Source organism: Electrona antarctica (genome assembly GCF_951216825.1).
Source record: "Electrona antarctica genome assembly, chromosome: 24".
NCBI lineage: Eukaryota > Metazoa > Chordata > Actinopteri > Myctophiformes > Myctophidae > Electrona > Electrona antarctica.
In genome coordinates, this window is record NC_136803.1 from 2,506,274 (window position 1) to 2,524,268 (window position 17,995).

The following is a 17,995-nucleotide window of genomic DNA, read 5'->3' on the forward strand; positions in this document are numbered from 1 at the left end:
CGGAAGGTGAAGGGCTGCGTAACCGCCGCGGACACGCGGAAAGATCAGCAGATTCGACCGTTCTCTCTGCATTGAATGAATCGGCGAAATCATCCGTTATCAGCACCTTCGAATAGGGCCAGTATGGCCATACTGGCATACTGACCCTTGGCTGAACGTGTCATGTCCAACCCTATTGTCGGCGCATGGAAACTAGGGGCTACTAATATATACTATTCTCTGCCTATATCGGGACGTAACTCAGACGGCACTGAGTCGGGTCTGGTGGCCGTCGCAACGCTCGGCACGGCGCCTCGCTCGGCGGTGCCTCACGTGGCTCAAGGCCACCAGACACGGCGCGCCTCCGTCATTGACATCAGTGACATTATCACCCGTCACAATAGGTGATAATGACACACTGAAACAGTGAGTATGCCAGTATGGCCATACTGGCCCTATTCAAAGGTGCTGATAACGGATGATTTCGCCGATTCAATGCAGAGATACGGGTGGAAAAACACAGCTTACGCAGAACCTGCACACTGCAGCCGGGTTCCATTGGTTCTAGTGGCAGCTAGCGTACCGTTGCAGAGCCAATTCCATTCCCAGTGTAGCCCGGCCCGAACAATGAATTTCCTCAGTACCGTCGCTACCTATACGCTCAATACGCAGCATGCGAGCAGGGAAACACACCAAGGGGGGGGGGGGGGGGGGGGGGCTACAAAATGTGGGCCTTTCTCAGCCCCACCCCTCTCCCATGTGTTTAGGATCCAAGATGGCCACAGCACCAAGAAGGGGTGGGGCGGAGGTGAGCGGGCGGGGTCGGCATAATGCCCTTACTGAGCTACATTCAAGACACTTGCATTGTGTCTGACACCAGACTTGTGTCTGAACACAGCTTTGATGGATGTGTTCTGCCCCCCCCCCCCCCCCCCCCCAAACCGTATGGGCTTCCATTGGAAATGCATTGGAGCGGCCATTAAACACAGACACAAGACAAACACAAGACAGGCGTCTTGAATGACTGAATGCAGCCCAGTAAGGCCACCCCCCTCCTGGTGCTGCGGCCATCTTGGATCCTAAAACACAGGGAGAGGTGGGGCAGAGAAAGGACCTGATTGCCAAGCTGACCCTCATAATAACAATTTTCTCAGGTAAATTGTTGTAGTGTTCCAGCTCCAATGTTGTATCGTCACAATGAGTTCTCTCTCCTGATTGGATAAAATTGGTAACCTGACCTGAAAATTGGATTTGTATTATTATTTACTAAAATAGCTGGAGAGACCCCTGTTACTGAATAAATAGCAAAGATTACTATCACAATAGAGCTATTTAAAACTTATGTTAACAATAAAATGTATACAATACAGTATATTATTTTAATCTTTCTCAAGCTTGCTTGTTGTTGTTATTGCCGTCTTTCTGTAATGTTTTTAACAAACAAAATGCATCTGGTGCCAAAGAAATGCTTGTTTACGCTCACAGAAATCTCTAATAAATAACGCAATAAAATGTATCTTAACCTAACTAATGTTTTCTGTCTTTTGTTGGAGAGACAGACAGTAGGACAGCTGAGAGGGAGACAGACAGTGTAGGAGAGACAGACAGTAGGACAGCTGAGAGGGAGACAGTGTAGGAGAGACAGACAGTAGGACAGCTGAGAGGGAGACAGTGTAGGAGAGACAGACAGTAGGACAGCTGAGAGGGAGACAGTGTAGGAGAGCCAGACAGTAGGACAGCTGAGAGGGAGACAGTGTAGGAGAGACAGACAGTAGGACAGCTGAGAGGGAGACAGTGTAGGAGAGACAGACAGGAGGACAGCTGAGAGGGAGACAGTGTAGGAGAGACAGACAGTAGGACAGCTGAGAGGGAGACAGTGTAGGAGAGACAGACAGTAGGACAGCTGAGAGGGAGACAGTGTAGGAGAGACAGACAGTAGGACAGCTGAGAGGGAGACGGTGTAGGAGAGACAGACAGTAGGACAGCTGAGAGGGAGACAGTGTAGGAGAGACAGACAGAAGGACAGCTGAGAGGGAGACGGTGTAGGAGAGACAGACAGTAGGACAGCTGAGAGGGAGACAGTGTAGGAGAGACAGACAGGAGGACAGCTGAGAGGGAGACGGTGTAGGAGAGACAGACAGGAGGACAGCTGAGAGGGAGACAGTGTAGGAGAGACAGACAGTAGGACAACTGAGAGGGAGACAGTGTAGGAGAGCCAGACAGTAGGACAGCTGAGAGGGAGACGGTGTAGGAGAGCCAGACAGTAGGGGAGACATGAAGATGATGATGTGTCCCCTGACTAGCTATGATGAGCCTGCCAACCCCCTGACTAGCTTGCTCGGGTACAGGCCTAAAGCCTGTACCCGAGCAAAATACCACCAGCCTAACAGCCTTCATTTTCATTCTTCAATTTTCCAGGCCGAGGTTTTGGGACAGAATCATTCAAGCGATCTTTCAAACAGCCTTGGTTTACTACAAGGAAATGGATACGTTATTGATCTGGTCCTATTGGTGAAAGCAGTTTTTTTATTTCAATGAATCGATTCATATCGTCGGGATTAATATCGATATATGATATATCGTTACATGCCTACTGATAAGTGAAGACAGTTTGAGGAAAGGAAAGGTAAATATATCTGTCTGCACTTTAAGAGACACAGACGCACAGGACAGACAGACAGACAGACAGACAGACAGACAGACAGACAGACAGACAGACACAGACGCACAGGACAGACAGACAGACAGACAGACAGACAGACAGACAGACAGACACAGACGCACAGGACAGACAGACAGACAGACAGACAGACAGACAGACAGACGCACAGGACGGACAGACAGACAGACAGACAGACAGACAGACAGACAGACGCACAGGACGGACGGACAGACAGACAGACAGACAGACAGACAGACAGACAGACAGACAGACAGACAGACAGACAGACAGACACAGACGCACAGGACAGACAGACAGGCATTATAATTTGTCTGTCTTTTAAAAGAGACAGACAGGGATTACAACCACACCCATGGACTGAGGGGGGGGGGGGGGGGGGGGGGGGATATGAACCAGGATACACACGCACGCACGTTCACGCACCACGCACAGGAAGTGCAGGTCTACATTCTTTGAGCTGAGGTTACATTCCTTAGCAATTAACTTCACAAAACAATAAGCATAAACACACACACACACAGACACACCATTTCCATTTCGGGTGTGTGTGTGTGTGTGTGTGTGTGTGCGCGCGCGTGCGTGTGTGTGGGGGGGGGGGCTTCTTCCCATTCTGTATGGAGTGGTAGGTTTCTCGAGTTCTTTGCCTTGCACAATTGTATAGTATATAACTTTATAATACTTGTATTTGACAGTGAAGGTCTGACTTGGACCCCCCCCCCCCCCCAAAAAAAATGGAATCAGACACACAGACAGATGAAGTGATTGTGTGCATTTAATATCCCCCTATGACATCACACAGATGTCTGACATCACACAGACTCATGATGTCATGAGTAGCAAAACCTTTGTCACATTAGCACAGTTCACATTTGTGTAAAAATAATAATAACGGATATATTATAAACCCAGGTGAAAAAAGTACTACACTTAAACTAGAAAATACTGTTCCTGAAGTTTCTGAAGTAGGGAGCTTGAGTAGCTCCCTCGAGTAGCTACTCGACGGAGCTCGAGTAGCTACTCGACGGAGCTCAAGTAGCTCCCTACCTGAATAGAGACGGCACCCGGAGGAAACCCTGAGGCGAAATGGACATAGTGGCCGAATTTGGTATTGCAGCGCTGGCCCAAACACATGAACGCGCTGGTCCGTTGACTATCATTGCGCACGTTCATGACGACACGCGCACGCTGTTTCATACGTGAACGCCGCTGTTTCATACGTGAACGCGTGCAATGATAGTCAACGGCCAGCGAGTTCATGTTATTGGGACAATCCATCCCAGAATGCACTCCGTTCCTACCCGGAAGGAGGAGTGAAATCGCCTCATGCGCTTTTGAGCAACTTAATGCAAGTGGATGGGAGGAGAAATCTGGTGCCGTCTCTATTCATATATACTCTAAGCTCCCTACTCGATGATGATGTATTGACCCATATGACGTCACTCTGTCTTCCTATTGGTTGACCCACAGGGCGTCACAGCCCAGCAATAAAACGGGCCCGGGAGTCAATATGTACAATAACAATAGTCCGTGCCCACCACCGCAGAGGTTTTTGGGTTAGAATCCACCGCGGATTAAATATTGTAAATATTGTGTATTTTTTGGAACAACTTTTAAAATTATATCTTCAATATATGTTAAATTAATTAAAGTAAGTAACATTAATCCCCCCCCCCCGGAAACAATCCGGAAAAAAACGGAGAAATATTTTTGCTAGCTTACCTTGCCGCCGATTTAATTTATAGGATACATGATCCAAAAAGCGTTCCTATTATGAACGAGAGGCATGTTGAAGTCAGAAGTGAAGCGCTTAGTATATCCATCAGATCAAAACCACAGAGAGCATTATTTCTGCCGCGCTAACAGCTAAGTGAACGGTAAGCTAATATGACTGTAGGCTTCGCTCTACGGTGGCCGAGTGTCCGACTGAAAAATAAAAAAAGGAAAAAATGTAGAATATTCTCCCCTCGCCTGATATCATTGAGGATGCGCTAGGACGTGTACACAGGTCCAATCATGCATCGGTTGGATTCGCTACGTCCTACAGACGGAAACGGTTATTATACTACTTTTTCACCTGGGTTATAAAAATAACAGATACATACAGTAAGTACACATTAAAAAGGCAGAAGGCAAATACATGGATCAAAGCTAAGTAAAATCTCATGATTGAAAATGTTTGCATGGCCAAGTCCTAAAGTAAATGTGCCACTAGTGAGACAGCATGAAAGGAGCCGCCCCGCCCCCACACACTAGCACTGATTCCTACAGCGGATTCGACCGTTATATCTGCATTGGAACGGCGAAATCATCCGTTATCAGCACGTTTGAATGGTGCCAAAATGTCCATACTGGCATCCTCACCACATAGCCTGGTCAAGGTTTCCCCCTGGTGGACGTGTCATTTCCAACTATTGTCGGTGCATGGAACTAGGAGCTACTGATATATACTATTCTCTGCCTATCAGGACGTAACTCGGACGGCGCTGAGTCGGGTCTGGTGGCCGTCGCAACGCTCGGCATGGCGACTCGCTCGGCTAGCGCCTCGCTCGGCGGTGCCTCACGTAGATCATGGCCACCAGACACTGCGCGCCTCCGTCAGGACATCAGTGATAATCGCTGATAATGACATACTGAACAGTGAGGATGCCAGTATGGACATTTTGGCACCATTCAAACGTGCTGATAACGGATGATTTCGCCGATTCAATACATGATACCAGTCGATTGGGGTGGATTCCTAACCCATTCTGGGCGGGAACCCCTTTTGGTGTTTTAAGCATTATGTTATGCTTTAGCTGTTTAAAAATAGCAGATCTACAAGCTCATAGCGCGGCACCGAGTGCCGCGCTATGAACTTGTAGGTCGGCTATTTTTGAAAAATCGTAAAAAACGAAATCTTTGAATATATATTCTTTCAGAGTGAACGTTTTTAACTCAAATCTTTGCTTCTGAGGGGGTCCCTGAAACAACATATTTTCAGATGGTGGTCGGCGGGCCAAGTACATATATTTCTGGGGGTCCTTGACATAGAAACAAGAGGTTTTCCAGAAAGTATTTAGAAGACATTTTGTAGAATATCGTGTCAGGTCTAAATAGACTAAACAACAAACACAATATGTGAAATGAAAAATGACACACGAGATATCCGAATATGACACTATTACAGATTTGATGGAAGATGCTTCAGAACATATGTGACCAGATTTGACTGAGAGACTGCCATCGCGCACATTCCAGCTTTTCACCAGAGGAGTTTTTTTTTCTTCCTTTTTTTTTAAATGAGTTAATAGCACAGGCAGACTCTTCACATACTAGAGCATGTCTGAAATAAGTGTCAGAGCTGAAATCGACATGTAAATATGAAATAAATGCTTAAACATGTAGCTAGGTGTAATGTTAGAGACCACAGAAGTGAACCTTTCAAGCCTGTTTTCTCAACTCGCTGTTTTCTGCAAGACATTACTCTATAAGCCATATCTCCAAAACTGGTGGGTCAAACTGAACAACCAATATGTCAATTTGAAGCTATGATTCCCTGCTTTCATATGACATGAAAAAACAAAAATTCAAAAAAATCCAATGGCAGTCTCTCAGTCAAATGTGGTCACATATTGCTAGTACATCAAATGCTCTAAAATAATCACCGGAAATAGACAACCTACAAGCTCTCAACATGCGACACATTGAGAGAGAGAGCATGTTTTCACTGTGCAACAACATGCCTCCAGTCAATATGGAATCAAATAGACTGAAATCAGTCGTGGCGAGTGAGAACTTTAAACGATGCAAATAACACTTATAAAGCAAAGGTCTGATAAGTCAGCAGCTCTCAAAGTGTGGTCCAAGGACCACCAGCGGTCCTTGATTGGGGTTCCAGGGGGTCCCCAGCAACATGATGAACAGCTTAACCCTCTTATTGCCCTTGACGTAATGAATAAAAAAATCCCCGACTACCGTTGACGTAATTGTTTTATTCCTTATAATCGGGGGCTTTGTTTTAAATTATGTAGCAACTTTTGGCTAGTTTGGCTAATGGCCGATGTAATCTACCTAAAACCGGCCGAAATCCTCGCGTGCACGCTCTCGCACGCACGCGCACAGTCTTTATGTGCATAGCTGCGTAAAATGCGATATTCGGGCCTTGATTAGAGCTTAATTTGACTTAGATATTAAAATAAACAATGATCGCTTAGCATCCCGGACAGATCACTGTGTAACACAGTGCAGAAAGCTATAGCTATTGGAACATATAGCAGATCTACAAGCAGGTATCAGCCTGTTCGGACATAGCAGATCTACAAGCGAGTGTCAGCCTGTACAAATCTGCTATCTATCTGAATAATGATGACAAATGCTCCCTTATTGAGAATGACTGATCTACAAACCCCCAGAGAATAGAAGTGTGATTTGACGACGATGAGGAGATCAGTTTTCTTCCAAAACGTCTCCCTGGAGCTCTGCAGTCATCTGGAGACGCACACACACACACACACACGCACACGCACACGCACGCACGCACACGCACAAACACAATGACAAATTAACACAAACTAACAAACAACACACTTTAATCAATCTGACTATTCTAATCAAAGACTCAGAGCCCCCGATTGGCTCAAACAGTGCTTAATTTGTCAAATATTAGGTGCCGGAGCGGGTGCACGCACATGAATGCGCACGCAAGCGAAACCTAACTACCCGAGTGTTATTCTAATTCTCCCCATGATATCATGTACATGAAGCACAACATCACCACCTCCTCCTGTATATTGCCTCAAGGATTATTGATTGATCCAGAATTCCACAACAGGGCCCATCAAAGCGATCAGATATTTGTTTAATATTCTTAATCTCCTTTGGCTGGTGTGTATATTTATATATGTACTCGTTATTTTTTGTTGTTGCAGTAATTATTGTTGCTATTATCCAATACCTTTCATGTGAGGAAACAGTATGAAGTGTACAGAGACGTGACAGAGAAAGAGGACAATGATGTATTTGTATTTATGCTGGGGGGGAAGGTGTGGGGAAATGAAATGTTTTGTTCTTTAAAATGTTAAAAACCAAATAAAAATATATTTAAAAAAAAAGAAAAAGATATTTGTTTCTGAGCCATGCTGTAAAGTCGGGTGTTTTTGCACGATTTCACGTTGGCAATGTTGACCATAGTCAGTTCTGTTATTCATAACTCAATGTTGACCATAGTCAGTTCTGTTATTCATAACTCAATGTTGACCATAGTCAGTTCTGTTATTCATAACTCAATGTTGACCATAGTCAGTTCTGTTATTCATAACTCAATGTTGACCATAGTCAGTTCTGTTATTCATAACTCAATGTTGACCATAGTCAGTTCTGTTATTCATAACTCAATGTTGACCATAGTCAGTTCTGTTATTCATAACTCAATGTTGACCATAGTCAGTTCTGTTATTCATAACTCAATGTTGACCATAGTCAGTTCTGTTATTCATAACTCAATGTTGACCATAGTCAGTTCTGTTATTCATAACTCAATGTTGACCATAGTCAGTTCTGTTATTCATAACTCAATGTTGACCATAGTCAGTTCTGTTATTCATAACTCAATGTTGACCATAGTCAGTTCTGTTATTCATAACTCAATGTTGACCATAGTCAGTTCTGTTATTCATAACTCAATGTTGACCATAGTCAGTTCTGTTATTCATAACTCAATGTTGACCATAGTCAGTTCTGTTATTCATAACTCAATGTTGACCATAGTCAGTTCTGTTATTCATAACTCAATGTTGACCATAGTCAGTTCTGTTATTCATAACTCAATGTTGACCATAGTCAGTTCTGTTATTCATAACTCAATGTTGACCATAGTCAGTTCTGTTATTCATAACTCAATGTTGACCATAGTCAGTTCTGTTATTCATAACTCAATGTTGACCATAGTCAGTTCTGTTATTCATAACTCAATGTTGACCATAGTCAGTTCTGTTATTCATAACTCAATGTTGACCATAGTCAGTTCTGTTATTCATAACTCAATGTTGACCATAGTCAGTTCTGTTATTCATAACTCATCATTTGAGGGTTTTTTTAAAACCTTTTAAAAACATAAAGTGTGCGGTCCCCAAGGCTAAACTCCAAGTAGCAGTCACACTACATGATCCATGTCCCATAATGCAACGACAACAGATGCAAAAGTCGACGTAGCTGAGACTTGTTTTTAGTTGCGCACCGTCATAACACAGACTTGACGAGCAGGGGTTCCCAAACTTTTTCATGTCAAGGACCCCCAAATTGACACTCATTAGCCCCGCGGACCCACATTTAAAAACATGCCAGGGACCCCCATAAGAGAAGATTTTTAGGCTCTAGCAGTGAGTGATTCTCAACCCGTTTAATTTCAAGGACCCCCAGTTTGACATGCATTAGGCTACAGACCCCCATTTCTATCTCTGGGACACCCAATTTATATTGTAATATCAATGCTTATTTAACTCTGAGAGTGTACAAATGGAACCAAATGGACCCGTTAGGGTCCATTTGTACACTCTCTGAGTTACAGACCCATAAGGGTCCATTTGGTTCCAAATGATCATTTAACTGGGGACCCCCTGGAACTCCCTCAAGTACCCCTGGGGGTCCCCGGACCCCACTTTGGGAACCACCTTTCTAGAGGTACCGGAGCGCAGGAGGGAGGTTCCGGAGCCCAGCTCTGGCATTAATTAAGCCCTGGGCTCATATCAATTTGTCAGAGCACCTGATTGGCTAATATCAATCTGTCAGAGCACCTGATTGGCTAATATCAATCTGTCTAATCTAATCAAAGACACAGAGCGTGTGGTTACCATGGCGTCGATGTCTCTAGGGCTGACGATCTGTTCTAGAGCTCTGTAGTCGTCTGGTGACATTATGCCCATAGAATCCTGGAGTCTGGAAGGATGCCTAAATAATACATATATACATTAATATAACATCCTGGAGTCTGGAAGGATGCCTAAATAATATATATACATTAATATAACATCCTGGAGTCTGGAAGGATGCCTAAATAATACATATATACATTAATATAACATCCTGGAGTCTGGAAGGATGCCTAAATAATACATACATTAATATAACATCCTGGAGTCTGGAAGGATGCCTAAATAATACATATATACATTAATATAACATCCTGGAGTCTGGAAGGATGTCTAAATAATATATATACATTAAAATAACATCCTGGAGTCTGGAAGGATGCCTAAATAATACATACATTAATATAACATCATGGAGTCTGGAAGGATGCCTAAATAATACATATATACATTAATATAACATCCTGGAGTCTGGAAGGATGCCTAAATAATACATATATACATTAATATAACATCCTGGAGTCTGGAAGGATGCCTAAATAATACATATATACATTAATATAACATCCTGGAGTCTGGAAGGATGCCTAAATACATGTATATTAATATAACATCCTGGAGTCTGGAAGGATGCCTAAATACATGTATATTAATATAACATCCTGGAGTCTGGAAGGCTGCCTAAATACATGTATATTAATTAAATAATACATATATACATTAATATAACATCCTGGAGTCTGGACGGATGCCTAAATAATACATATATACATTAATATAACATCCTGGGGTCTGGAAAGATGCCTAAATAATACATATATACATTAATATAACATCCTGGGGTCTGGAAAGATGCCTAAATAATACATATATATACATTAATATAACATCATGGGGTCTGGAAGGATGCCTAAATAATACATATATACATTAATATAACATCCTGGAGTCTGGAAGGATGCCTAAATAATACATATATACATTAATATAACATCCTGGAGTCTGGAAGGATGCCTAAATAATACATACATTAATATAACATCCTGGAGTCTGGAAGGATGCCTAAATAATACATATATACATTAATATAACATCCTGGAGTCTGGAAGGATGTCTAAATAATATATATACATTAAAATAAATATATACACTTGAGACACAGAGATTAGTTCAGTCTTAACTTACACTTGAGACACAGAGATTAGTTCAGTCTTAACTTACACTTGAGACACAGAGATTAGTTCAGTCTTAACTTACACTTGAGACACAGAGATGAGTTCAGTCTTCATGTAACCTGATTTCTCTGGACCCTCCACATCCATGGGCTCTGGAGCTGATACACAACATATATCAATCAATCAATCAATCAATCAATCAACTTTATTTATGTAGACTCAGGGGTCTATTAACACATTTTGGGCGGGAACCCCTTTTGGTGTTTTAAACATTGTTATAATTTAGCTATTGAAAAATAGCAGATCTACAAGCTCATAGCTTGTAGGTCTGCTATTTTTGAAAAATCGTGAAAATGTGGCACAAATTTGGTATATATATTTTTTCAGAACGAACGTTTTTAATTCAAATCTTTGCTTCTGGGGGGTCCCTGGAACAACATATTTTTAGATGGGGTTCAGCGGCCTCTTACATATAATTTGTGGGTTCCTTGACATGAAATATTGAACACCACTGATACAGAAACATAGGTATTTTAGAAAATTGTCAGGATTTAGAAGACATTTTTCAGGCCAAGTCGGGCCAAAATGGGTTAACACATTCCATCCGTAGGACGTCTGGAAACGTCATAGGAAATCCAATCGACGGGTGCATGCGCATCCTCAATGATATCAGGCGAGAGAATAATATTCTGAATTTTTTCCTTTTTTATTTTTGAGTGAGACTCTAAGGCCACCGTAAGCTTCGCTCTTCGTTCATATTAGCGTCCGGTTCACTTAGCTGTTAGCGCGGCAGAAAGAATGCCTCGTCTCGTTCAAGTATTAGTACTCACCATCGGTACTTGTAGGGTAATTCAAGTATTAGTACTCACCATCGGTACTTGTAGGGTAATTCAAGTATTAGTACTCACCATCGGTAATCGTAGGGTAGTACTTCCCGAAGGCCTTGTCTTTGGAAACGTCAGGGTAGAGAAACATCAGGGGGTTTTCTGGGATGTTTTCTGCTGCCATCACCTGGTCAGCAATGATAATGCGTCATGATTTACAGTAACGTTTGAATTAATTCACACTGTATGTAGTGTGTGTGTGTGTGTGTGTGTGTGTGTGTGTGTGTGTGTGTTCAGTACCTTGTATGTTCTAATGATGTCAGGCAGTGACACGGCTGTCAGCTCACGCTTTGTGTACGGCTCTACGGAATGATACACTGGCTTACCTGCACGTGCACACACGCACACGCACACGCACACACACACACACACACACACACACACACACACACACACAAACACACAGACATATTGACCACTTTATCATGAATTGCTTTCACCTCGTTGAGCACAACAGAGTCAGATGAATCCATGACCGTGCGTTGGCGTTTCCCAATCAGCCTGGCAGCTGGCTTGCCTTGCAGTATGGTACCATAGCATCACAGTATGGTACCATAGCATCACAGTATGGTACCATAGCATCACAGTATGGTACCATAGCATCACAGTATGGTACCATAGCATCACAGTATGATACCATAGCATCACAGTATGGTACCATAGCATCACAGTATGGTACCATAGCATCACAGTATGGTACCATAGCATCACAACATTGGCTTCTATAAAACCATAAATGAAGCCAATGTTTCAGGAATCTGAAATCAACCATCTTTCAATATCCAGCCCGACATGCAACCGGAAATGAATGCTATTGGCTGCAACCGCAACGAGGGCGGGTCTCCACTCGGTAGAACCAGTAGAAACCCTAGAACCCATACCCTAATTTATGTATTTGTTTTTAATGTGATTCATTAATTAATTAATTAATGGCACTGTAATTTAATAAACGCACATCATGATTTAAAAAAAAAGACTTTAAATTAGCGATTGAAAACAAAGTGTTCATGAAATGTTTACCAAGGTAATCAAGTATTAATAGGAAGCCATGCATTGCGTACGATCAGTGGCCCTGTGGTTGAGTGTCCGCCCTGGGACTGGGAGGGTTGGGGTTCGATCCCCGGCCGGGTCATACCAAAGACTCTAAAAATGGGACCCAGTGCCTCCCTGCTTGGCACCCAGCATCAAGGGTTGGATTGGGGGTATAAGTCCATGCGACATACTAGCGTCATGTCCAGGGGGTGTACTTGTACATCAAGCTGCCTCACGCTACAGAAACAGGAGATAGGCTCCTGCCCCTATGGGCCTCATGGCTACAGAAACAGGAGATAGGCTCCTGCCCCTATGGGCCTCATGGCTACAGAAACAGGAGATAGGCTCCTGCCCCTATGGGCCTCATGGCTACAGAAACAGGAGATAGGCTCCTGCCCCTATGGGCCTCATGGCTACAGAAACAGGAGATAGGCTCCTGCCCATATGGGCCTCATGGCTACAGAAACAGGAGATAGGCTCCTGCCCTATGGGCCTCATGGCTACAGAAACAGGAGATAGGCTCCTGCCCCTATGGGCCTCATGGCTACAGAAACAGGAGATAGGCTCCTGCCCTGTGGGCCTCATGGCTACAGAAACAGGAGATAGGCTCCTGCCCCTATGGGCCTCATGGCTACAGAAACAGGAGATAGGCTCCTGCCCCTATGGGCCTCATGGCTACAGAAACAGGAGATAGGCTCCTGCCCCTATGGGCCTCATGGCTACAGAAACAGGAGATAGGCTCCTGCCCCTATGGGCCTCATGGCTACAGAAACAGGAGATAGGCTCCTGCCCATATGGGCCTCATGGCTACAGAAACAGGAGATAGGCTCCTGCCCCTATGGGCCTCATGGCTACAGAAACAGGAGATAGGCTCCTGCCCCTATGGGCCTCATGGCTACAGAAACAGGAGATAGGCTCCTGCCCCTATAAAGGTGTAATATATAGTACCATATATGTCGTGTTCCACCCAGGTAAAGGTGATCGCTCCTTCTTTGCTGCTCTCACTGAATCGCAGGAGGAAGGTTCCTGGGCACTTATCACTCAACAACGACTTCTCTCTCTCTTTACTGATGAAACCCAAGATGGAGCTGGTAGAGAGAGAGAGACAGAGACAGAGAGAGAGAGAGCAAATGAACAATCAAATAACTGATGGGGGAAATGAATGCGTTAATTGATTGATGAATTGATTGATTACTGACCCATCGTTCCAGATGTGCAACAGGTGACGTTTGATCAAATCCAGAATTCCTTCAATCCACAACCAGAAGGGAAAACTCTTCTCATTTACTGTCTGTTGATTGCACGCACACGCACACACACACACGAAAAGTTGAGGCTGACAAAAGCCTGACCAAGACCCCTTTTTGTTTTTGCTCGAACCAGATTACCGGTCCGATAGGTCTTGATATACGTCATATACAGCCACGGTTACCAAAGTGGGGTTCGGGGACCCCCAGGGGTCCTTGAGGGAGTTCCAGGGGGTCCCCACCTAAATGATAGTTAGGAACCAAATGGACCCTTGTGGGTCTGTAACTCTGAGAGTGTACAAATGGAACCAAACGGACCAGTTAGGGTCCGTTTGGTTCCATTTGTACACTCTCAGAGTTAAATTAACATTGATTTTACACTATACATGGGGGTTCCTAGACTAATGCATGTCCAACTGGGGGTGCTTGAAATTAAAATGGTTGAGAATCACTGCTAGAGCCGTAATACAAATCTTCTCTTATGGGGGTCCCTGGCACATCTTTTCAAACGGGGGTCCGCAGGCTAATAAATGTTGATTTAGGGGTCCTTCCTTGACATTAAAAGGTTTGGGAACCACATATGCAGTATCTTGATCACACGATCATATTCACATTTATCAATTTGCGTGATATGAGGTTTGGACAACATCTGTAGGAGTAGTAACAAGAAATGTGTTTCGCAAAAGAAATCCGTCTCATGCCGGCGTTAAAACAGTCCGATTTGAAAAGTAAAGACCGGGTGGAGATTCTTCCTTGGCCTACTGGGAGAGTGTGTGCACTGTTTCACGTCCATCGGGCCAACAGTGCCGGAGATTAGCTGTACACGGACGGACGGACAGACAGACTATTTGTCTTCACCACGTCTTCGGCCTGGTGGAGACAAAGGGCTGTATTTTGCGTGTCTTAAGTACCAGGTCTTATTACTTAACTTAAGACCTGGAGGTGTGGTCAATGCTCTTTGGCCTCCAGGTCTTAAGTTAAGTAATAGGACCTGGTACTTAACGCCAGGGCTCCACCGGGCGCGTTGCGTTAGCGTCGCGTGCGTCAAAAAACGCACCGGTTCAATTTGAATGCACGCGTCGCGTCTCCGTCAACGCAACGCAACGCGGGCAGTGGAGCCACCCTTCATTGATTAAAAAGGGAACATTCCCTGACGCTGACGGAGACGCGACGCTGACGGAGACGCAACGCGCCCGGTGGAGCCCGGCCGTTAGACACGCAAAATACAGCCCTAATAGTTCTACACATCTTTAATTTGTGTGGGACGTGCTGCTGGTAACTCTTTTAAACTCAACATGAAGTATGACTATGTGTGTGTGTGTGTGTGTGTGTATTGTATATCCAGCCCGACATGCAGTTCTGTACCTTACAGAACTTTGTCCATGGAATCTGTCCCTCTGGGTTCCTCTGGGCCTTGTGACCTGTGCACGCACACACAATTTACAATTTAGGCATTTAGCAGACACTCTTAATCCAGAGCGAGTTACATTAAGCAATAACAAAAAGCATGGCATACAACACATATATAAAAAGTAGTTATCATGAAACATGCGTAAGCTAAGAACGTAACGTAACAATATATATATATATGTAAACTATACATACTATACTATATTATACATGTGTACTATAAAGTGCTATGACTACATAAAATGCAATTCTAGTGCTATCTACGTGCTATAAGTCTGTTTAAAATTCTAGACACACACACAGAATGTTCGGCACAGCCAGCCTGAGCATACAGAAATGGCGGCAGGGATTCTGACAGACCTTTTTTGCCTAGGGGTGCTGCCGTGGCGCACACGCACGCACGCACGCACGCACGCACGCACGCACCACTGCATCTATCCATGCTCACGCCCTTAAGCGTAGTAACGTCAGTTACTAAATGAGTATAAGTAGTTATCATTACTAACCCAGTAGGTTATCATTACTAACCCAGTAGGTTATCATTACTAACCCAGTAGGTTATCATTACTAACCCAGTAGGTTATCATTACTAACCCAGTAGGTTATCATTACTAACCCAGTAGGTTATCATTACTAACCCAGTAGTTTGTCAGCCAACATGTTCAGTTGTTCACAGTTTAATCCTCTCTTGGTGACGGAGCTGAACTGCCAGCTCAGAATGTCTGACAGCTGTGACCACGAGGCTGTGGGCGGGGACACGAAGAAACGCAGGTTCTGTCACGCACGCACACGTACACACACGCGCGTACACACACACACACACACACAGGCACACAGGCACACACACACACACGCACGCACACACACACACATGTGCGCAAACACACGCAAGCACGCACGCACACACGCACACACACACACGCAAATTAATTTCAGAATCATCTTTATTGTCATTTCACAGGTTTACTTACAACCAAAGTGGGTGAAGTGTGTGTGTGTGTGTGTGTGTGCGTACCTTTGCCTCGGTGCACAACATGTTGTACCAGAGGATTGAGGCCCAGCCACTGGGGAGCTGACTGACGTTAGAGATGACGACCACTGGTAGAGCTAATGTCTGCAATATAGAACATAGCATCGTTTTATCTGTCCATGTATTGCACTGTACTGTACGTCCCTGTGCTTGTCCATGCAAACTGTTGACCTGAGATCAGATTAAAAAAATGTCTTCTACATCCTGACAGGTTTCTGAAAAAGCTATGTTTCTATGTCAGTCGTTCTTCGATTTTTCAAAAATAGCAGACCTACAAGCTCGTAGCGCGCCACTCGGTGGCGCGCTATGAGCTTGTAGATCATAATGCTAACACCAAAAGGGGTTCCCGCCCAGAATGGGTTAATAAAGTATTCAATCAATCAATATAACACTGCTGCCAAGCAGCGGTGCACTTTCAGCACCATGTCCACCGTCATACCTGTGCGACCTTTTGTTTGGGAGGTACGACCACTTCCTGGTAAACCTTAACAGGACGTTTTAACAGCGGGCGAAAGCCAGACGAATGTTCCGGAAGTGCATTATTTGTCAATGGGACCCTACAGGCAACTACTGGCGATAGAGGCGATAGCAGGCGAACAGGCGATGGTCGAAAAGTGGGCAGAAGAACATCGGCCCGAAAAGATAAAAATAATTCATCTTTTGGGCGACGTCGCCCGGCGATAGTGGGCGATAGCCAGTGAAATTCAAGCGATGCTCGCCGTTGGTCTCCCACTGTTAAAACGTACTGTAAGTGAACAGAACCATTGAACTTGTGGGTCATGTTTCTGGGTGATCCGACTGACATAGGAAGGTTTTTTTACCTTCCTGACATAGGAAGGTAAAAAAAAATGGAAGTGGTCATTTTGATGAAATTGGAAAGTCTGTGGGACCACCCACATTTAGCATGCTGGGAACCGCAGCCAATCGTGTTGCAGTCCCGCCCCCTCGAGAGACCCGGAAAATAAATCCCTGTTTATTTTCCTTTTTCCATTTCAGAAAGTATTTATTTAAAGACGTTTACGCCACGGACAAAGCCAACTCTTGTCGTGACAAATCATGACAAGAGTTGGCTTCGTACGACACGGTCTTTAAATAAATACTTTTTGAAATGTCTATGGGAAAAATGCATTGGGATTCATTTCCTGGGCCTGGCGTCGTCATGAAAGGGCGGGGCTGCGACGCTCTATGGGAACAGAGAGGGGGCGGGTCTTCAGCAAATTACAGGCCATCGGTATTGGCTGTCTAAGAGCACCCACCGAGCTGCGTCTCCGTGTGAAAAGGTTCCCCGTTTTACGTCGGTTCGGAACCCCTTTTGGTGTTTTAACTAAGCATTATGTTATACTTTAGCTATTGAAAAATAGCAGATCTACAAGCGCATAGCACGCCACCAAGTGGCGCGCTACGAGCTTGTAGGTCTGCTATTTTTTTTAAAAATCGTGAAAATGCGGCACAAATCTTTGAGTATATATTCTTTCAGAAGACCTTTTTTTAATTTCGACATCAGGCCTAAATGGGTTAACTGTATATGCTGCTAAACTTGAGGTTTACGGGCAAAATACAGCCCATAATTGCCCGTTAACTCCTCTTTTCACGCAGTGCATGTTATAGGAAAGTGTCTGACTCCTGGTCAGTGGGTATCAAAATAAGAGCGCTGTGACATGTTATAGGAAAGTGTCTGACTTCTGGTCAGTGGGTATCAAAATAAGAGCG

The 17,995-nt window shown here is 44.2% G+C and overlaps 1 protein-coding gene across 1 annotated transcript in view; it reads right to left on the bottom strand.

Moving 5' to 3' along the window:
- Nucleotides 1-5,949: 5,949 nt before the first annotated feature.
- The window catches only part of stat1a (signal transducer and activator of transcription 1a), a 40,144-nt gene continuing 28,098 nt past the window's right edge, over nt 5,950-17,995 (bottom strand). The window contains exons 16-25 of the mRNA XM_079495692.1: nt 16,271-16,369; nt 15,894-16,029; nt 15,211-15,266; nt 13,798-13,889; nt 13,547-13,686; nt 11,807-11,892; nt 11,591-11,693; nt 10,765-10,840; nt 9,490-9,586; nt 5,950-7,129 (exon numbers count right to left, since the gene is read on the bottom strand). Coding sequence (XP_079351818.1) covers nt 7,088-7,129; nt 9,490-9,586; nt 10,765-10,840; nt 11,591-11,693; nt 11,807-11,892; nt 13,547-13,686; nt 13,798-13,889; nt 15,211-15,266; nt 15,894-16,029; nt 16,271-16,369 — 927 coding nt within the window. The 3' untranslated portion in view covers nt 5,950-7,087. The remainder of the gene's footprint in view (nt 7,130-9,489; nt 9,587-10,764; nt 10,841-11,590; nt 11,694-11,806; nt 11,893-13,546; nt 13,687-13,797; nt 13,890-15,210; nt 15,267-15,893; nt 16,030-16,270; nt 16,370-17,995) is intronic.